The 23,415-nt window shown below is 37.2% G+C and overlaps 1 protein-coding gene across 1 annotated transcript in view; it reads left to right on the top strand.

Moving 5' to 3' along the window:
* Positions 1–23,415, top strand: part of PPP3R1 (protein phosphatase 3 regulatory subunit B, alpha) — a 59,134-nt gene that overhangs the window by 19,278 nt on the left and 16,441 nt on the right. Inside the window, exon 2 of the mRNA XM_084901247.1 lies at positions 12,111–12,150. Coding sequence (XP_084757373.1) covers positions 12,111–12,150 — 40 coding nt within the window. The remainder of the gene's footprint in view (positions 1–12,110; positions 12,151–23,415) is intronic.

Here is a 23,415-nt window from a genome sequence, read left to right as displayed (position 1 = left end):
TCATTTCCTTATATCTGACTGCACTTTCCTTTATTTCTTCTCATTGCTATCATCTAACATCTTTCTAGATTCTTTAGTTTTTCATTTAGAATTTAGATTCCTGTGTCATTTTCCTACTAGGTTCCACCATCACTTTAAGTCATTATGGTCATCTTTGTTTTAGTGTTCCTTGACCTCCATTTTACTAACCCACGTCTGTCTACTTCCACTATTCCTGTGGCCATAGTCAAGATGGTCTCTTACCATCATCCAGAACTATTCCACTGCTAGGACTTCATTTCTAGTATTGTCCTTACAGGAAGTAATTCGATGGTTTTCATGTAATAATATTTTCTATTTTCCATCCCTTTACTCTTTCTCTTCTCAGCTGTCTCCACTTATCTCACACCCTCTTACTGTTATGTTTCTGATTATGACTACTGTGTTAAATATATGAACAACACATTTTAGGTTGCTGTGCCAGTGTGAGTTGGCAGTGACGAACCACTTGAATTTAAGTGTTCTAAGATGAAAAGAAAATGGCTCCAATACCTTATTGCTTTTCTTGTATAATATAGAAAGGGTGTGGCTGTATGATACACTATTGGCAGTAATACTATGGGAATTATATTAGCTTGAATTCAAATTTGGTCTCTGCCACTACCAACTGTGATACCTTGTGGAAGCTGCTTACCAGTAACACCCTTGTTTATCCAGAAGATTGTTTGGAGGATAAATGAGATCATGTATGTAAAGTCCATAACAGAGGTCCAGCACAGAAATGATTTTTTAATTTTCTTGTATTCAGTGAATTTTCCTTTGTTCCATTTATGTTTGTATTCATAAAGATAATTTTTTAAAGATTACTTTCTAGATCCATCTTTTTATCTTTTAAAAAAATCCATTAGAACTTGACAAAGGAACAACACTGTATTACACATTTAGTTTGAACTAAAGTAGTTACTGAAATTTATATTAGTACATGTGAAATGTCTGAAGGATTTTAGGACTTTGTGTAAAGAATTGTTTTAATTTGAGGAAAAGCAATTTAAAAAAAAATATATTTTATTGGTTTTTCTTATAGAGAGGAAGGGAGAGGGATAGAGAGCTAGAAACGTCGATGAGAGAGAAACATCGACCAGCTGCCTCTTGCACACTCCCTACCGGGGATGTGCCCACAACCAATGTACATGCCCTTAACCGGAATCGAACCTGGGACCTTTCAGTCCGCAGACCGACGCTCTACCGCTGAGCCAAACTGGTTTCGGCAAGGAGGAAAAGCAATTTTATTGTTAGAATAAAACCAGGTAATAAGAGCTAGCAGGTGTGCTTTTTTTTTTTTTTTTTTTTTTCATTGTTTTTTAAGAGCTCTCTGCCTTAATAAAGCTTTTGGCATGTGTCTTTTGCTTCTGGAGAGAGATTTTGTACCTTTGGGAATGAAATCTTAAATCCTTGGCTTTATTAATTGCTTACAGTGTATAAGCACAATGTAGGATATCATTCTTAACCTTTTTGGACAACTACTCTGTCTTTTTAGTTTTCTTAAAATATATTTTATTGATTTTTTACAGAGAGGAAGAGAGAGGGATAGAGAGTTAGAAACATCGATGAGAGAGAATCAAAGATCAGCTGCCTCTTGCATACCCCCTACTGGGGATGTGCCCGCAACTAAGGTACGTGCCCTTGACCGGAATTGAACCTGAGACCTTTCAGTCTGCAGGCCGATGTTCTATCCACTGAGCCAAACCGGTTTCGTCTTTTTTTTAGAGTTTTCTTAAATGTTGGAAGCCTTATTCCTGGAAAAATTGTGGGTTGGCATAAAGAAGTTGTTTAATTGGCAAATGGACTGTGTATAAAGTTCATATACCAATTGTTTGGAACCAAAACATTTTTAAAAGAAATAACAAAGAGGGATAATAAAGAGTTACAAAAGCATACTTTAGTGATAATTCAAATTTTTTTATATATAATGTTTTTTATATATTATGCATGGAGGGACCTTGAGATTATCATTCTAAATGACATAAGTCAGTCAGTGAAAGAGAAGTATCATATGATCTCACTCATATGTGGAATCTAAGTAACAAAATAAACTGATGAATGGAGTGAATCTAGAGACATGGAAGCATGGAACAGAGAATGGAATCTTGGTGAGATGGGTTGGACATGGCCTGGAGCCAACCTCCCGTGGTTCCTCCTTGGCCAGCTGGCCGCACCTGGGGTGGTGCTGAGGCTCAAAGGCTGTCTGCGGAGTGAGGGGTCTCTTCAGCAGATGGGGTCCCTCAGCCTGGCCTGTGGGGATCGGGCTGAAACCGGCTCTCCACCATCCCCTGAGGGGTCCTGGATTGCGAGAGGGCAGTTCTCAGGTGATGCACACTGGAATTGGGCTTCCTCCTCTCTGGTTCTGGGTGTGCATCACTCGAGAATCACTGCTGCCAAGTCATTGCAGTTCCTACTTTGAGCATCTTCCCCCTGGTGGTCATTGTGTGTCATAGGCACAGGTTGGACAGGCCCTTAGCCTTTTTTATATATAGGTTGATTTTTTAAAATATTATTTATTGTTAACAATATTACATATGTCACCCCCCTCCCCCCCGACCTCTTCTGGCCCTCCCCCTCCATACCCCAGGCCTTCACCACCTTATTGTCTGTGTCCATGGATTATGCATATATGTTTATGAGGTCTTTGTTTGATTACCTTCCTCCCATCCTCCCTCCCCTGCTTTCCTTCCGAGATTCCATTCTCTGTTCCATGCTTCCATGTCTCAGGATTCACTTCATTCATCAGTTTATTTTGTTACTTACTAGATTCCACATATGAGTGAGATCATATGATACTTCTCTTTCTCTGACTGACTTATGTCACTTAGTATGGCACTCTCAAGGTCCCTCCATGCTGTTTCCAAGGGTAAGAGAGTCTTTGTTACTACTGTGTGGTATTCCATGCTATAAATTACCACACCTTTTTTAATCTACTCATTTACTGATGGGCGCTATGTCTACCTGGAAGCCATGGACCTCTACAGTTGCAGTATTACCTATATGTTTGAGGAACCAGAGAATATGCAGTGTTTATTACTTGATTATGCCTAGCATATTGCAGGGCACATGGATGGGCCTTTCTCCCTCTCCTTCTCACTAATGGTTCTGTGAAAGGGTATAAATAGCAGGCTCTCATTTCAGACTATTAATAAGCAATGTAAAGATACAAATCCATATAGTAAATATTCAGACAGCTCAGTAAAAATAATCAGGTGCTCGGAATTAATCATAGTTTAAAATAAGAGATGATAAATTAGAGTACATTAAAATTAAGAACTTTTCTTCATCAAGTGATATCACTAGCCATTCTAACTAAAAGGACCTAGGGTTCCTTGGAGAAATAGCTAATTTCAGGACTGGGGCAGAGAAAGCATACTGTCTGCTTGGAACATCTTGTGCCAGGACATAATGAGGTCCCTGAGAATGATGGGGCATGTTAAAAGGACACAAGAACCGGACTGAAGGGGAAAACTCCCAATGGCCAAATGTGGGACAATTTAAGCATCAAATTTGATGATGATAATAAAAGATTATAACCATTAAAATAAAATCCATGAGTCCAAACTGTCATATGTACAGAAATGGAGGGAAAAAGAAAGCCTTTCCCTGTAGGAGAAAGCCAAATAATAAATGTTGAAGAAATGAAAGAATTAGAATTCTACCGTATGGCAATTGTATGAGCTATTGCTCCATAACAAATTACCCCAAAGTGTAGTGGCTTAGAAAAACACATTTATTATTTCACAGTTCCTATGGGCTTAATTGGGTTCTCTGCTTCATGGTATGTCAGAAGGCTGAAATCAAGGTGACAGCTTGGGTTTGGGGTGTCATATGAAGGTTTGATTGGGGGAAGGATCCACTTCCTCACTCATTGATTATTGGTGGCATTCAGTTTATTGTGGGCTGTGGACTGCAGGCTGCACTCAGTTTCTTGCTGTGTTTTTATTTATTTATTATTATTTTTTTCACAAAGAGGAATGGAGAGAGATACAGAGTTAGAAACATCGATGAGAGTCATCGATCAGCTGCCTCTTGCACACCCCCTACTGGGGATGTGGCTGCAACCCAGGTACATGCCCTTGACTGGAATTGAACCTGGGACCTTTCAGTCCGCAGGCCGATGCTCTAGCCACTGAGCCAAACCGGTTTCGGCAGTTTTATTAGAACATGTAAGCTAAGAAAGCTACTCTTGGCAAAATAGAAGTCAGTCTATTGAAACCCAAGCACTGAAGTGATATTCCCTTAATATTGTCATATTCAGTTAGTTAAAAGCAATTTATACAAGGGGAGGGGATTGATTATACAAGGCTGTGAGTACCAGAAGATGAGGATCATGTTAGAGACTGGCTATACCTGCAGTCATCATAGTGTAATTAACTCAGATAAGAATCATCAATAGATGTTAAAATGAATAGTCAAAAGTTTTAGGAGTAACTGGATATTTACATAGTCTAAAACTAACTTCCCATAGGATGCTTATTAAAAACAAAGGGGAAACAAAAAACAAAAACAGAGGGGAAAATTAACTTTACAGTGGAGAAACCTGGCAGACATTAAGTAAAGTTAACATTACCAGTAAGGTGAAAAATCAGGTTTTCCTGTTTCCTGATTTCAGGAAAGAACATATTACCACCTCTGTGATATTTTACTGAAGGGTATAATTTGAATCTAATAGGGAGGAAGTATCAGGCAAACCTATTGAGGGACAGTCCACAAAATAACTAGGCAGTACTTTCTAGAAAAATCAAAGTCATGAAAGGCATAAAACAGGATGAGGAGTTGTTACAATTTACTATTTGGGATTAATGCCAAATAGAGATATGACAATCTGCGCTAATAAAAGAATAACATGCTAATTGACCGTACCTTCGCAACACCCCCAGCCAATCAGGAGTGACTATGTAAATTAAACCAACAGAGATGGCAAGCTAATTTGCCTACACAGGCATTACGCACCACCCCAGCCACTTTGGGCTCTGGGCAAGGAAGGTGGGAAGATGGCTCCGGAGTGAAAAGGAGTGAAAAGGCGGCTCTGGCCAGAATGAAGGTGGTGCCAGCAGCCAGGGGGAGGAAGCCCATTCTTGCATGAATCTTCGTGCTTCAGGCCTCTAGTTGAATTAGTTGAATATAATATATAATCTAGGATTTTTACTTTTTTGCTATAAAGAATGCTATGGGACATATTTATGTATTATTGGGTAATATAGAATACTATTATGGAACCATAATAGAATATTAATTAGCACTATTAGAATAGATCTATCGTGTACTGGTTCTGTTGCTGTATTGAATTGTTTTCTTTTTTATTGGTGAACTTCTCTTCCAATTTTTTAAATGTCAGTATTCTCTATTGGCAAAATTTAAGTCAGATCTTTAAATTGGTTCAGCGGTTTTTCCTCAGTAACACTAAAACATCATTTGTTTTATTCACTGTGTTTACATTTGCACTGATGGTGTAAAACTAGTGGCTGGTAATACCAGTGGTTGGCAACATACTGAATTAGTAGTCCTTGTGTTCTTTACAGCCATGCAATTGCAGTTTTAAAAAACTCCAGCTTCATGTAAGAATATCCTTGGTAAAGCAGTAAAATGTATCTTATTACATCTAATCATTGTGTATATACTGTATTGCGGGGACCTGATGCGGCGGGGATCTCCCTTTTCCCCGTCCCGCACGGAAAGAGGTAGGCTCTGGCCACCCATCTGGGGTTCCTCGATGGATTGCCCCAAAGAGGTAGCCCAGAGCTGGGGTCCTGCCTTTGAGCCCTGTGGAGGCATGGGACCTCCGGCCTCACCATGCAGAGCCGGGAGGAGACTTGCCTCCGTGCTGCGCATGCAGCATCAAGCCCCTGCCCACCTGTGTGCGCATGCAGCTCTACCCACCGGTGCGCCACTCCTAGTGATCGCTGGTTGTGGTGTGAAGGCATCATGGCGTGAGGGCATGATGACCACATAGGCTTTTATTAATTGGATAGAGAAGTCAGCACCTAGAGAGATGGGCACTTTTGGATTCAATGCTTGGTAGAGACAGACTTGTCCACAGAATGCTGTTAATATCAGCCATTTCTATTTTTTGCTTCTGCCCTTTGATCTTTTCACTTTCCACCAAATTCACCTATCCACAGTTTCATACTTTGTTTTCTAAGAACAAGGAATATCTGTTCTAAAATAGTTAAGATGGTCATTGATTTTTACCATAGGGAAAAAATTGATTTTGATTGATTTCATTATTATGATTCAATTAATTGAGAAGTTGGCAAGCTTTATCTTTCAGTAGATAAAGACATTTGGTTATATTTAACTTTTTCTTCAAGTCAATATTGTTCAGTATTTTTAAATTCAGCTTTGGTACATACTAAGTCAGTAAGAATAGAAAAGTATTTTCTAAAGGAAATTTTTGGCAAATAAATACGTATTTTATCTTATTTTGTTTACAGTTACTTTTATCTTAGAGTGTCAAGATATAAGATAATAAAAATGAAATTTATAAGTGCATACTGTAAAGTTTAGAATGTTTCCTAAGGTGTGCTGTCAGAATACTTAGATATTTTTATCTAGTAGACTTAAGAGATGACACATTGTCTTATTTGGTTATAGGCTCTCCTTGTGAACTATAAATATTAGTTCCCTGTTAAGAGTACTGCTTATTTAAAGTGTAATTAGAACAAAATGCTCAATAGATACTCATTTTTGGCTTCTTAGTCTTTTGCATTTCCATATACAATTTTAAAATTGATTTGTTGATGTCTTCAAAATATTTTATTGGGATTTTGATTGGGATTTTTTTTTATCAATAGATCAGTATGTGGAGAGCTGTCATCTTAACAGCTAGTCTTCTGATCTGTGAGCATGATATAGTTCTATGTTTCTTAAGGTAATCTTTGATGTCTGTCAGCTATGTTCAATAGCCTTTATTGTATAATCATTACATATATTTTATTAACTTTATCTCTAAATATTTTGCATTTTTGATGATTTTCCAAATGGCAGTGTTTTCTTAATTTCCTTTTCCTGTGCCAGAATTTCTTGCATCTTGTCATATTGTACTGGTGCAGTTATCTTTTATTTCTGCTCTTAGATGGAAGGCATTTAGTGTTTACCATATTAAGTGTGGTGTTCGCTGTAGGCTTTTTGTAGATAGCCTTTATAGATTGAGGAAGATCCTTAGTTTGCTGAGTTCTTACTTTACCATGAGCGATTATTGGTATTTGTTAATGCTCTTATTGTATTGTTAAAAAGACTATGTAGTGGTGTGTGTGTTTTTAAATTTTGTAGTGAATTACATTAATTTTGAATATTAAAACAAATATTGCATCGCTGAATAATTCTGAGTTGATGATGTTTTCTTTAATTTTTTTCTGAATTTAATTTGCGCAAGTATTTTTTAAGGATTTTTATATTCATGGTCATGAAGAAATATTGGGATATAGTTTATTGGGTTTTCTGTGTTTGTTTTTTGTAAAGTGTCATTTGATTTTTGTATCCAGGTAATGATGTTCATAAAATGGTTAAGAATTAGTTCCTTCTCTTTTACCTTCTGAAGGGATTAACGTAGGGTTGGTATGTTTTGGAAATTCAAATATATGCTAGAATTGACCAGTGAAGCCATATGGGTGTAGTTTTTTTGAGGGAAGGTTTTTAACTCAAATTCAGTTTAACAGCTATAGAGGTGCACAGTTTTTCCTCTTTTTCTTTGACTCAGTTGTAGAATCTTTCAAGAAATTCATCTGTTTTATCTAAATTATAAAATTGATTTTCATATATTTAGACTACTTATTTAAGTTTTTGGCTTTATTATCTTTGTTTGTTTAGTTTCTATTTCATTAATTTATTTTCCCCCTCTCTCCCCTTGCTTTGGGTTTATATAATTAAATTTTACTATTATTTTAGTTATTTAATGTGGGAACAGATCATTGTATTTTAGATTTTCTTTGTAAAATAGTATTTTCTTCAAAGCATTGCTTAACCTGCATCTTGTATTCAAAATATTTTCTGATTTCTCATCATTTCCTTTGTGACTTATAGCTTATTAGAATTTTGTTTTATTTCCAAATAGTTTCATAATTCCAAATACCTTTCTACTTTAATTCCATTGTAATGAGAAAATATATTTTGTATATTTCAAATCTTTTTTGTTTATTGAGAGTTTTTTTGAGGCTTAGAATGTTTGTCTTTGCCAGTGTTCCATGTGAACTGGAAAATAATATTCTGTTGTTTTAGGACCTGTTGATTAATACTGTGCTCAGAGCCGAAACCAGTTTGGCTCAGTGGTAGAGTGTCGGTCTGCGGACTGAAAGGCCCCAGGTTCCATTCCGGTCAGGGGCATGTACATTGGTTGCGGGCACATCCCCAGTTGGGGGTGTGCAGGAGGCAGCTGGTCGATGTTTCTAACTCTCTGTCTCTCTCTTCCTCTCTGTGAAAAATCAATAAAATATATTTTAAAAAAATAATAAAATATATTTAAAAAATAGTGTGCTCAGATCTTCTGAACTTTACTAATCTTTTTTTTTTTTTTTTGGTGGATAATGTCTACTTTTTTCTGTCAGTTACTGTGAGAGAAATGTAAAAATCTAATATGATTGTCTATTTTCCTTTCAGTTCTGTTTGCTTTCATTTATTTGAAGCTTTATTATATATATATGTGTGTGTGTGTGTGTGTGTGTGTGTGTGTGTATATATAAAATAAATAAATAAATAAATAAATAAATAAATAAAAGGGTCTTGGGACTCAGTTACTGTGTGTGTGTGTGTGTGTGTGTGTGTGTGTGTGGTTTTTCCTCACACATCCACACAATTCTGAGACACTAATTGGGTTCCCTACAGTTTAACCTCAATTCTGACATTACCTGGAAATCGCACCATATTCCACAAGTTAAGGGCTCAGTCCTACAATACTATCCCCTTTTTGCCAATTACAAGTCCAAGTTGTTAACTGGAGTTCTAGATGTTCAACTGGCTATGGGTTGGAGGTTTCAAGGACCTTCTCTTTGGTTTAATTAATTTGTTAGAGCAACTCACACAACTCAAGAGAAACATTTTACTTACTAAATCACTTTGATTTTAAAGGAGCTAACTCAGGAACAACTAAGTGGAAGAGACCCATAGAGCAAGGTACAAGGGAAGGGGTGAGGAGCTTCTATGTTCTCTCTAGGTGTTCCACTCCCTCTGCATCTCCACTTGTTTACTAACAGGAAGCTTGCAGAACACTGCCCTTATGGGTTTTCATAGAGGCTTTATTACATAGGCGTGATTGATTGAACATTGGCCATCAGTGATTGATTTAAAATCCAGCTCATGCTCCACTTTTATTTTATTTTATTTTATTATTTTTTTAACTCCAGTTCCTTATTTATTTATTTTTAAATTTATTTATTTATTTATTTATTTATATATTTTATTGATTTTGTGCAGAGAGGAAGGGAGAGAGATAGGCAGAAACATCGATGAGAGAGAGTCATCGATCAGCTGCCTCTTGCACATCTCCTACTGGGAATATGCCCGCAACCAAGGTACATGCCCTTGACCAGAATCGAACCCGGGACCTTTCAGTCCCCAAGCCGATGCTCTATCCATTGAGCCAAACCGGTTTCGGCTCATGCTCCATTTTTAAGTAATGTAATGTTTTTCTCATAGTGTAAGATACTGACAATATACCTCACATTTGTTGTCTGCTGTTGTCAAAGAATTTACTATTATACATTATATACCATATAATGCATTGTTAACACTGTGTTAGTTATGTTTTAAAAACCTTTAAAAGTGAGGAAAATGTCTTTTACATTTACCTGGATAAAGCATTTTACCTTAACATTGGAAATATATTTTTGCTTGGTATGAAATTAGTCAGGTTGAGGTTGAAATAACCTTTTGGCTACATGGATTTGAAGCTTAGGAGAGAGACATGAAGCATTCAGTGATGGTGAAATTCTGAGGAGTCCTAGTCAGGCTATTCCTTGGCTCTTAGTGGATGCTGGCTAGTAGGGAGTGATATAAGATGGGTGATATAATTTATAAAGGATAACACTGTAAAGGTCAGGGGGCTAGAGAAATAAGGACCTGGTTTTGAAGTCTTCCCAGAAATTTCTATGTCTTTTGTCATCACATATAAAACAATTATAGCATTAATTATTTTCTTAAAACTCCCAGTGGTAATCCAGAGTATTATTATATTTTTCTTGGAGCCTTGAAAGAAGCATAATTTTAGGTTGGGTGTAATAAGATTTTTTAAAAAAGTATATTTAAAAATTTTAAGCATGAAAGAGTATAGTAAGAATTTCTTCCATCTTTAGTATATATTTTATATTTAAAGTGACCTAAAATTAAATTAACAGGTTCTGGAAAATTGCATTTACCTGCAATAATTTTCAGTTATTGGCAAAATAATACAAATTAAAGATACTGATTTGTTGATAAACTCTTTTAGACCTTAAATTACGTAGAATAAGAGATACTTTTCAAAGTGTACAAGCTAGCCAGACAGATTAAATTGTTTTTTTCAGGAAGTATTCAATAACTTAGGGTAAATAAGTATGTACAGGGGTGGGCACAAGTAGGTTGTAATAATAAACACAATAATCCTATATAATAAAGAGGTGATATTCGGCCAAAACCGGTTTGGCTCAATGGATAGAGCGTCGGCTTGGGGACTGAAGGGTCCCGGGTTCGGTTCCGGTCAAGGGCATGTACCTTGGTTTCGGGCATATCCCCAGTAGGGGGTGTGCAAGAGGCAGCTGATCAATGACACTCTCTCATCGATGTTTCTAACTCTCTATCTCTCTCCCTTCCTCTCTGTACAAAATAAATTTAAAAAGTTTTTTTTTAAAAAGAGGTGATATTCGAATTTACCCTCCCACTCTCACAAGATGGCTGCGTACAACCAGGCCGGCAAGGGGGTTAGTGAGGGACAACCAAATGACTGAACAGCAGGCTGCATGGGACAACCAGATGGGCAGGGGGCCTGTTAGGGGTGACAAGGTCAGCAGGGGGGCAGCTTGGGGCAACATGACTGGCAGCAGGGGGAAGTTAGGAGTGACCAGGTTGTCAGGGGGTGCAGTTAGGGCTGACCAGGCAGTTGAGGGATTAGTAGCCATTGGTCCAGGATTGTGAGAGGGATCCTGGATTGAAGAAGGTGCAGGCTGGGCTGAAGGGACTCCTCTTCCCTCCAACCCCCTGTGCATGAATTTTGGTATACCAGACCTCTAGTTACAAATAAATAATAAAAGAATAAACTTTGTTTCATGTACTCACAACTGTAAACCTACTTCTGTCCACCCCTGTATTTAAATGTCAATCCTGTTGTATACTTAATGTCGGTATTAGTTTGGTGGTGTATAGAATGCATAGTACACAATTTTATCCCTGAACTTTAAAAACTCAATTTACATTACTTTAAATTCTGTGGACTTTTTAAAAATCTAAATGCCTTTAGTTTTTGTTTGTTTTTTTCTCACCAAAGGATATATTTTTGTAATGATTTTAGAGATAGTGGAAGAGACAAGGATATATATAGAGGAATATTAATAGATTGCTTCCCATAAGCACCCTGGTCTGGGATCGAACCTGTAACCTGGGTATGTGTCCTGACTCAAAATTGAACCAGCAACCTTTTGGTGTGCGGGATGACTCTCCAGCCAACTGAGCAGGGTGATCTTAATGGTTTTTGCTTCATGTGAATATATTATATTTGGAATTTTGACCATTCCAGATTTAGAACTACTACTGGTTCCATTAATAATCATATGATTCAGTTATCAAGATTTCTTTCAATGTAAGCATTGGCTCAGGTCTGTAGTTTTCCTAGAGCATTTTTCTTTCTAAATAAATTTCACATAGAATCTTAGTATAAAAAACAAATACTTACTAGTGGTTTTATATTTCTTCATAAGTTAGGGATTCAGATAAATTGTATTAACTTAGACCCTAACCATGAGATAAAGATGTCCCATAAAAAGAAAAATTGGAATTGGCTGATACTGGATCCATTTCCCTGGTAATATAGAAAATTATATTTCAATGCAAATATAAACTTTAAAAAATAAATTTGTACTAATGTTGTGTAACTAATAACTTTTTTTTTTTTTTTCCTTCAGGGAAATGAGGCAAGTTATCCTTTGGAAATGTGCTCACACTGTAAGTCAAATATTCTTGTTAATTTGTTTTATACTTACTTTATTTCTTTTTATGTATATATCATACTTCTATATGTTTGTATAGCAATGTTAGCCCATGATTATTTAAAATGGGCAGTGAATTTGACTTATAGTCTTAATCAGAATAGAGAATTTTTTTTACAAACTTTTTTATTATTGGGATCTGAATTATGCTATAGTTACAAATCAAACCTCAAATATCAAATGACTTAACTGAACAATTAAATTATTTATCTTGTATTTACATAAAACAAAGTACTTATTGAAGGCAAAACTTTGGTAGTCCAAGTAGCTATTGCAAAAAATCTTTTTGGGGAGAATAAAGAAATTTTTTTTTTTTGCCTGTTTATTTGTTTTTAAATTTCTTTATTGATTAAGCTATCACATATTTGTCCTCTTCCCCCCATCCCATCCCCAATCCCTTCCCATGCATGCCCCCACACCCTGTTGTCCTTGACCACTGGTTAGAATCATATGTATGTACACAAGTCCTTTGGTTGATCTCTCCCCTTTATCCCCACCCTTCCCTACACTTCCCCTAAGGTCCGACAAGTCTGATCCATGCTTCCTTGTCTCTGGGTCTGTTCTTGTTCATTAGTATATGTTGTTCATCATTTCCCCTAGATGAGTGAGATCATGTGCTACTGGAAATATACTTGTAAGAACCGAAAATGAGATAAGCAATAATGGTTATGCTGAAAGGCAAATGAATCAGTCTGTAGTGAATTTCTTTCTGGGCCAACAGTTCTTTTGAGACTGATTTCAGTGTCAAACAGTTCTTTATGTATACATGTCAGCAGTGATAATTTCAGTTTTGGATGGTGGGCAAATGGTGGTAATGCAGGTCCAACCCTCTCTGGTTTGGTCCTGGGCAACTTGCAGTGACGCACAGCTGCTGACTGCTAGTATATACGGCAAGGCGACATCAGCGTCTTCCATCTCTGGACTGCTTCTCTTCTGTCTTCATGGTTGGAGTAGTCCTGTCAGTTTCTCTCTATTGCTGGAATCCACATGGTCTCAGAGTTGTTTTTTGAAAATATACAAACATATTCTTGACCAAAAGTTAATAAAGGAATATTTTCTATAAATTTGACTTGGGATCCTTTTTCATTTTTTGCCCAAATGATTTTCTTCTGGCTTGTTTTGACACCATGTGTGTTTTTCATGGGTGTCTTGCTGATAGCATTACAATCAATTTTCTAAAATACAAATTTTCTAGATGTAATTTATTTACAGGATATTTTTCCTTACATGATATTCTTACTACGATCCCCCCCCCCCCTTTTAATTTAAATATTAGAGGCTTTTGAAAATTTTATAATGTAGTCTTGATAGCTTTTAAATTTTAATTTTTTGCATTAAAATATGACTGCTTTAAGTTCCTTACATGTTATGCAATTTTACCATGAGATGAACTACCAATAAAAATTTTAGTTAACACTATAGAAACAGCTTTTTGTCCAGTACAATTAATTTTTCTAGAATATTCGCTTATTTCAATTAACCAATTTAAATTAGTCCGAAAACTTGTCTACTGTTTTACTGTCAAATTTATTACTCTAACAACAATCATATTTACCCTGTAAATATTAATGGAAATGATTATTTGCCTTCTTGAGTAGGCCTTGAGCATTCCTGGTGGTAGGCTGGATTTAGATATCAAAAACCCACTTCCCCACACCCTGGGTACAAGGCAACTCAGACAAGTCTTGGGCAGCTGCTGTCGGCCAAGTCTCTGTTACCTGGGTCCCAATTTGAGCTGGGCATGGGAAGTTTATCAGCCATGGAGGCAGGAGACTTCTCTCAGAAGGGATGAGGGTTCAGGCCCCTGCAAAGTTGAGGGGGCGAGGGTCTGTGCGAGAATGAGGAATTTAAGAGGTATGGGTGGGCTTGTTATTTCTGACTTGTATTGGGGAATGTAAAAGCAGAACATGACACTGTTAGATGTTGATTCAAGGATCAGTCACAGGACCAAAAGTTTTTTGTGTGGAAGGGCATTGATAGGGAAGAGGGAGATCCTGAGAATTGGAATGGCGACATTGGTAAATTTAGATATCATGAGGAGGTCACAGAATCATTCTAATCCTTCCTTGCCCTTTTCATCCCTGCTTGATGGGACTGCTCCTGCCTTGTTTGGAGACCTTTTACCTTGCAATGAGGTACCTCTTCCTTTTTTTCCCCCCATTAAAACCACTTTTCCTTATTGCTTATTATATTTCATTAGTTTGCTTTCTTTTCCCCAAACACGTGTTCATTTCTTTCATTCTCATCAACACCTTTGCTTGCTTCTGAGCTCTGGGTAGAATGTCCTTGTGTTAAGTTTTTGTTTTAACAACTGATAATTTATTAAAAAGATTGATTTAGGTATCTGCAATGGTGTCTTAAGCCTTGACTCCTGGATCAATACTATTGGAAGTAATATATTTAACAAGCTGTAATAATCTCAGAAGGACTAAACAAAGTCAGTGAGTTGCTTGTGGATCCTTATCTGAAATGGATTTCAAGTCTTAGAACATTTCTCACAGGGAGTTTTTCTTGTAGTGGTTGTTAAGAGTCTTGGTGGACATCCAAACTGGTCTTTTCACTTTTCCTTTGCTCCTGTGATCAAGCCAGCACACACCTTCTCCAAGACTACAGTGTAGCTAGTTAGAGTAATTCTAATTCAGTGAATTGCCACCCCTGGTTCCATGGAAGTCTTTCCTGTATCTTTAAAAGCCATGGCTATGGCATTGTTTCCTGATGGATTTATTCCTCCGTGAGAGCAAACAGTGGTGAGTCAGGAGCAGAAGACAGTGAAACGGAGTTCTGTTGCAGCTTCAGCCTTGTCTTCCTCAAAGAGTTGTATCAAGTTCTTTACTGTAAATATTTCTCTCTTTTCCGAGTCCAGCACGGTGAGAGAGTGACCTGGTTCCTGAGGAGGGGCAGCTGGGAATTAAGAAAAATGAAAGAAAGAGACAGACACAGAGAAAGAAGGAAAAAAACTGGGGCCAGGTGGGACCACTGTCCTCTGACATGGACTGGGAAGGAACAGTGCCCCGGAGCCCATACAGCGTGTTTATTTGGTAAATTGAGAGAAATAGGAAGTTTTACTAAAAGTCAAGACAGAAGATTATGCCCATTCTTGGGTGGGGCGAAGTCGAATTCATTCCTGGTGCTTGTCTAGATTTAAATAACAAAACCCACCCACTGGCACCCGAGCTGAAGGTTAAGCTGTGAACACTTTGCCTTTTAGCAAAGCATGTTATCAATGGATTCAGCTAACAATAATTAAAGAAATGCCCATGTGCCTTCCTAGGCCTCTCTATACTTTCCTTACTTGACTTCATTGTCTTTTAGCTCTTAGCATAAATGTCACCTCTTTGGAAATTTATATTTCCTCTCTTCAGAGTTTATCATAGGTAGTAAGTACCCTGTTTCTTTCCTTGTAGCAAAGAAATTACTTGCTTTTATTCATCCATTTTATCTTCCATTTTGTAACATATCATTTTTAAAAAATGAGTGCTACTCTATATATGACCAATTACCCAGAAATCTACATAAATTTTATTGTATTATTTCTTCTCAGGCTTTCCTTTATGAATTTTTTACATAATTATGATCACATTCAGATGTATATATATTTTTTAAAATATATATTTTATTGATTTTTTTTTTTTTACAGAGAGGAAGGGAGAGAGAGAGAGAGAGCTAGAAATGTCGATGAGAGAGAAACATCAACCAGCTGCCTCCTGCACAACCCCCACCGGGAATGCACCCTCAACCAAGGTACATGCCCTTGACCGGAATTGAACCCGGGACCTTTCAGTCTGCAGGCCAACGCTCTACCACTGAGCCAAACCGGTTTCGGCTCAGATGTATATTTTTATTTTATTATTTTTTAAAAATTATTTTATTGATTTTTTTTTTTTTTTTTTTTTTTTTTTTTTTTTTTTTTTTACAGAGAGGAAGAGAGAGAGGAATAGAGAGTTAGAAACATCAATGAGAGAGAATCATCGATCAGCTGCCTCTTGCATAACCCCCACTGGGGATGTGCCCGCAATCAAGGTACATGCCCTTGTCCAGAATCGAACCTGGGACCCTTCAGTCCACAAGCTGACACACTATCCACTGAGCCAAACTGGTTTCGGCTATATTTTTATTTTAATATAAAGATATAATGTTGCATCTAGCATATTTTAAGAATTGAGCTAAATGAAACCTGATTATTGTGGAGCAAAGGCGAGTAAATGACCACGGGAGTCCAGACCAAATTAAAATTTAGGGAGCCTTTATTAGCCGGTCGGTGACTGCTCTTTCTCCACATAGGAAGTCCAGAGAGCAGCCCGGACCCTTTGTGCAAGACCGCTTTTAAGCACATTTACTACACCTTGTTTTTGCAGAGCAAGCAATTTAAGTCAAAACAGTTTTTCTTAAGTAATGTCAGGGTCATGTTATTGATGACCATGTTATTTACAGGATCATTCTGTTCCCAAGAAAGCTGACAGTGATCAATGAAAGAAGGCCTATGTGTTGGGTGTTGGGAAGGAGCCATGGGACCTTATCTCAAGGCCTGCCCTGTTGTCAGCACTAACAACTCTATCTGGGGCATAGTCCACGGCCTCTCTGGAATGGATTAGTCTTACTTTTTGAGGTGCAGTTGGGATTCAAGGCCAAGTCGACTAGGAGGAGCATGCTCTAAAATTCCCACTCTCTAGCAATTATAACTCTGTATACTACTGCCTATCGGCCTCTTACAGAACAAGTTTGTTGGAACCTTATTATAGACGATAATGGTCTTCTGAATTTGAGAACTGTCACTTCTATCACTGCCTAACCTAATGCTTTGGGTGTTGTCTAGATCTAGAATTCTTGTTTCTGGCAAAGTTAATATGTCAGTATTATAGTTTCTTTAGAATCAAAAGGATTTGCTCTCAAAATTGTTCCTTGCTACTTGGAGCATATGATAGTTCGTTTTTTTAATGTCATTATCTAAGTTTAAAAAAAATATATGATTTTACACAATAAGAGAGTAATATGCAAATTAACCATCACCCCACTATACCCACAAGCCAATCAGAGCGAGTATGCAAATAAACCCAACCAAGATAGCTACAGCAACAGAGAGCAGGAGGGAGGTTTGGGTTTCCCAGGCAACAGAGGAAGCCACGCTTTCCACCTTCCCTAGCCGGCCTAGTCCTCCACTCAAGGCTATAAAGTTTCATTTATAGAAGGTAAACAAATCCAAACAGAAATGGCTGCCGCCAAGGAGTGAGCAGGAGGCTTGGCTCCACTCCAGGCTACAAAGTTTCAATTGTAGAAGGTAAATAAATTCCAGGGGACATGGCCGGCCTGCAAACCACCATAGGCCCCTTGCTCAGGCTGCCTCACGCCCCAAGGGAATCCCCACCCTGATCCAGGACACCCTTCAGGGCAAACCAGCTGGTCCCCACCCATGTACCAGGCCTCTATTCTATCTAATAAAAGAGCAATATGCAGATTGACTTTCACTCCAACACACAAGATGCTGCCCCCATGTGGACACAAGATGGCCAGCAGGGGAGGGCAGTGGGAGGGACCAGGCCTGCAAGGGAGAGCAGTTGGAGGTGATCAACCCTGCAGGGAAGGGCAGTTAGGGGTCCAGGCCAGCAGAGGAGGGAAGTTGGGGAAAACAGGCTGGCAGGGGAGCAGTTAGACATCATTCAGGCTGGCAACAGAGTGGCTAGGGGGTGATCCAGGCTGGCAGGCAGAAGCAGTTAGGGGCAATCAGGAAGGCAGGCAGGCAAGCATTTGGGAGCCAGCAGTCCTGGATTGTGAGAGGGATCCCAGATTGGAGAGGGTGCAGGCTGGGCTGAGGGACACCCCTCTCAACCTGTGCACAAATTTCGTACACCAGGCCTCTAGTATGTGTGTGTGTGTATTTTTTACTTATTTGTTTGTTTGTTTATTTGTTTACTTATTTATTTATAGAGAGGAAGGGAGAGGGATAGAAAGTTAGAGAAATCGATCAGCTGCCTCCTGCACATCCCCTACTGGGATATGTCTGAAACCAAGGTACATGCCCATGACTGGAATAGAACCTGGGACCCTTCATTCCTCTGACCCGAGGCTCTATCCACTGACCCAAACCGAGAACAGCTGTCTTGCTAATGGGCAAGAAGGAGATTTGGAAGTCTAATTAACCAGGCTTCACGCTGCAAATGGAGTTTAGATTGAGTTTGGGAAGTATTGTACAACTCCTAGGAAATTAGTTTTTGTTTCTTGGTCTAGGAACAGAGGTCCTAAGTATTTCCCAGGTTCTTCTCTTTTCTTTTACCTGGTTACAAAGAAAAATATATTAGGGCAAAAGGCAGGATGGATGGCCTTCTGCACATCTAGATTGCAAAAGCCAAGTTTTTTGTTTTTTTGTGTGGTATTTGAAATAAATGTCATACACTGTTAAAACTTCTTTTGGTTTTATCCTCAGAACTTAGTCTTCTTTCTTATGACTTCATCTATGCTTAGTGAAACTTGCACCTTGTCAGGAAAGGTTTATTCTTGTCAGTGAATATTCATATTCAACCAGCAATAAATCTGTATGACTTATTCTGTTTGTATATAATTACCCCCCCCCCCCCCATGTTCCCTACTTGGTTCATCAGAGTACAGTGTACTTAGTGTACTTTTGTGTATTTTATACATGATTTGGATTAATTTCTCCAAAATGAACTTATCCACATTAAAACTAACACTTTTTTCTGCCATTCATACATTGTAAATTTTTTATTATTTTCAAAGCTCTTCATTATTGGAAGAACTTAATATTATCTATATATCATAATGTTAAAACCAGTCTTTGTAGCACTTCAGTATTTATACTTCCCTGTTTGGGTTAATCCCTGTTATGCCTTCTTATTCCTTTAAGATTTAGTTCAATTCTATATTCTCAGTGAGGCCTTATATAACTGTCCCAGCCTTCATTGATCCTTCCTGTTCTTCAAGTAGTTATTATCTGTTTTGTTCTTTTTGTTTTTAATTGTGCTACTTTTTAAAAGGGAAGGTACTGTCTTTGGCCCATAACACAGATAAACACCCACAAAGTTTTTATGGTCTAGCTACTGGAAAAAAGAGAAACGCATATATTATTACCAGAGGCCCAGTGCACGAAATTCGTGCACGGGGTGCTGGGATGTCCCTCAGCCCAGCCTGCACTCTCCCCAATTTGGGATCCCTCGAGGGATGTTAAACTGTCCAGTCCCACTGGGTGTATAAGTGAAATAAAACTTCTTGTAGTAATTGTCAAAGCTAAGTGATACATGGGATTCATTATACTAGTTTGTTAGCCTTTGTGCTTGAAATTATTTTTTAAGTCTTTTTAATGAATGTAAAAATAGAGTGGTAAGTACCGTATTTTTCGGACCATAAGACGCACTCTCCCCCCCCCCCCCCCCAGAAGTGGGGGGAAAAAGTCCCTGCGTCTTATGGTCCAAATATAGCCTACACATATACTGTAAAAAGTTTTTTTACTTGCCCGGCTCTGTGTGGTCTCTGTGTGCTTGTCCGGCTCTAAAATGGTTCTAAATGCTGCTGTTTACTTTACAGGGTTGATTACATGTGTTTTTGACTGTGATGTTGGGTTGTAATGCACATAAAATATTTTAGGACACTATTTGTTTCAGAATCTTTTTTTCTTCATTTCCCTTCTCTAAAAACTGGTGCGTCTTATGGTCCGGTGCGTCTGATGGTCCGAAAAATACGGTAACTAAGAATAGTATCAAGGAGAAATAATTAATTATAGTTAAATGTGGCACGTTACAGCAAGCTTTAATAATAATGAGCCTGGTTGAGCTAATAATCACCAATAAAGAAATTGAGGCATTGACAGTGGAAGCATACGTGCAATACCAGGCATAAAGCAGAGGCCAAGTAAGTATCTCTTGACTGAATAAGCTAGTAAGAGCTCACAGATAAACTAGCTGTATTGGATAGACAACTAGTTGGATAATTTTAAAGGCTGTACCTTTATGAAAACTTTAGTTACCAATCATCACACTTATTATTTGTTTCATGAATAATAAAACAAATTCTAAGCATTTCACATCAATGTTTTTAATCTTCATGATAGTCTCATGAGAGAGGTATTATTTATCCATTGTATAGATGAGAAAACAGAGGCAGAGAGATCTCAGTCACATAGCTGCAGGTAAAGGAACTAAGCTATGATTTGATCTCAGGCTGACATGCTCCAGAGTCATATTTTTAATCCCAATCTTATACAGCCTCTCTTATAATAAATGTTATAAGATTATGTTATTTTGTTTACACATGAATTATTTTAGGCAAATTGGACTTGTCTAAGACATAGGAGGTATTCTCTGAACCCCCCACCTCTCAGTTCAGTGTTCACTTTTCATTGAGTTAAATTATTCTAGGCCATTGAGACTTTGTTTCTGTCTGTTAGCTAACCTGTTTGGACTACAGTGGAAATGTATACTCTGTTGGGGTAACTTGCTCAGAGTTGAGACCTTACTTGTAACTTGGCATGATGACTTGGAAAAGTGACTCTGTAAGATACTACTTTAGATAGTTTAAACAGAGAATTAGATTGGACACAGTTGAAAGTATAAATTGAAAATTAGATTCAGCTATTACTGTTGATAAAACCAGTATAATTGTGAATGGTTTTGATAAAATGAAGTATGGGGCTTGTTTTGTAGACTGAATGTAGATGTGAAGGACTGATAATAGTCTTTTATCTAAAAGTTTTCTCAATTTTCTTTGATTAGAAGGTGATCCCAGAAGAGGTTGGCAGATTCTTAAACAATGTTTTCTTTTGGATAATGAAGTATCTGTAGAAACCTTGACGACATCTTTAGCCATTAGGATAACTGCTCTAATTTTAAGTAAACAACCTCATATTCAAGCAAATATTCTGATTTGAATATTTACATGTGACTTGAAAATATAGAGATAATTGACTTTGTACTGTTAATTTCTGCTCTGAATCAGATTAGATGGGTTTTTCTTTGTTGTGAAAATAAAACTTTTTTCAGGGAAAAACTTAATCTGAACTTAATTTGACTTCCTCCTTCATATCTGCATTACTTTGTTTCCCTTCTTAAATGGGACTAGATTAACTCCAATTTTTAAATGTGTGTTCTAACAAGTAATATCAATAAAATGTTGGTAAACATTTTTAAGCTAAAATGCCATTTATTCTTTAAAATTTTTTTGTCATTAACTTTGAAATTGATATGTACATTTGTCACTTTTAATTAAAAATCTTCATAAAATCTTCTAAAACATTTTAGATAAAAGGCTATTATCAGTCCTTCACATCTACATTCAGTCTACAAAACAAGCCCCGTACTTCATTTTATCAAAACCATTCACAATTATACTGGTTTTATCAACAGTCACATAGTTCATGCTTAAACAATCTATTTACCAACCTTGATTTATCATTTACTTAGTAATTTGATGATCCTAAATTCTAATTTCATTGAGTTCACTGAGAATTACTATTATTCTGCTTTCTTTCAGTAAAGCTTTAGAGCTGGAAAGGAGACGGATGAATAGTTTTCTCAAGTTTAGTGCATGAACTTGAATATCTAAGCTTTGAGTTGTTACCTTATTTTGTTCTTACAGTGCCTTTTGTTAAAAACCTGGATTGTCTACTATATTCTAAATATTTTAGGTTTTTTCAGTCCATACTGTCAAATTTTAATATTATGGCAGCACTTAGCAATTTGTAGATTCAGCAGTGAAGTCCATGACATAGTATTTTGATAGTCTACCACAAATTTGAATAATTTTATATTTGTGATGTAGAAGTCAGTTTTTTTTTGTTGTTGTTTGTTTTTAGCTGACAAAAGCTTAGCTAATCATTTAGCAAAGGTATAAATTCTTGGCTCTCCCTCAAAATGTTAGATCAAAGAATATGAAAAAATATGTAAGAAAAGAAGGACTTGGGACAAATACAGAGAGTAATAGCATTTGTCTAAAATAAATTTAAGGAAATATATTAGTTAAAATAAAAGCACAAATAATCAGTGAAATAGTGGGTGAAAATTTCTCTTTCCTAAATAGTCAAATCTGATTGAAAGAGCATTCTGATAGTCAAGAAAGTTAGATGAAAAAGACCTACATTTAGTCTCAGCCCATTTTATAATTTTAAAATTACAAGAGTAAGCCCTGGCTGTTGTGTTCAATGGTTAGAACATTGGCACATGCTCCAAAAGGTCAAAGGTTTGATCCCTGATCAAGGACATAGGTTTGATCCCTGACCCCAATTGGGGTGCATATGGGAGGCAAGTAATCAATGTGTCTCCCTCTCCTTCTCTCTTCTTTCTCCCTCCCTCTCTACCTTCCACACTCTAAAAAATCAGTGGAAAAATATCCTCTGGTGAGGATTCATAAAAAACACAGTAAGATAAAAGAAAACTCCAAGAGTAAAAAGACAACCCAACAGGGGGAAATAAGCTGCCTAAGAAGGATAGTCATCCACTGGCATTGGATTTCTTAACAGCAGCAGTGGATGTTAGAAAACATGTGCTTGACTGGGAATCGAACCGGGGACATCTTGGTACATGGGTCCATCCTTAACCACTGAGCACACTGTCCAGAATTTACTCTTGTATTGTCTATAAATTACTGTATTATTTTCCATACAAGCAATTATAAACCTACTTTTGCCCCATCCTTAATATATATGATAGAAGAAAATCTTTATTTTACTACTTTGTATAATATAATTTAAATTGAATCCAGAGGTATTTTCAACTATTTAAAAAGATAGCTCTCCCAAAGGTATCCTTCCAAAAAGTAGATGAATAATATGTCTTTCAACTTGACAGAACTTAAGAAAATGAGTCACAAGATGAGTCAAGAGAGTGAGGTTTGTTTTTATTCCCCTGGTCCATCTGTTTTAAAGGGAGTATGATACCAAGCAGTAGGGGAAAAAATCTTTGATGGAATTTGATGTCAGAAGTTGGAATTTGTTCTTTAATATTTAACTTGTACTAAGTGAAGATCTGAAACATTTAATGATGCTGCCAAGATGGGTTTGATCTGTTTTAGAGATCTTTGCCTAATTTTTAGGAGATTTGTAAATGCTATTTCAAGACTTGAGACCTGCTTTATACTTTAGAATACTTGTTTAGTTCTTTAATACTTCTAGTCTGCAGTGCTGGCAAGTGGGAATGCTGATTGACTGCTTCTGTGGCAACAGTAACACCCAAATAAGTCACTCTGTTCCTTCCATTCCTAAAAGAGGTATTTTTATCATTTG

This window comes from Pipistrellus hanaki (genome assembly GCF_964339955.1).
Source record: "Pipistrellus hanaki genome assembly, chromosome: 12".
Taxonomy (NCBI): Eukaryota; Metazoa; Chordata; class Mammalia; order Chiroptera; family Vespertilionidae; genus Pipistrellus; species Pipistrellus hanaki.
The sequence above is the reverse complement of the archived record's forward strand: the minus strand, read 5'-3'. Positions and strand labels throughout refer to the sequence as shown.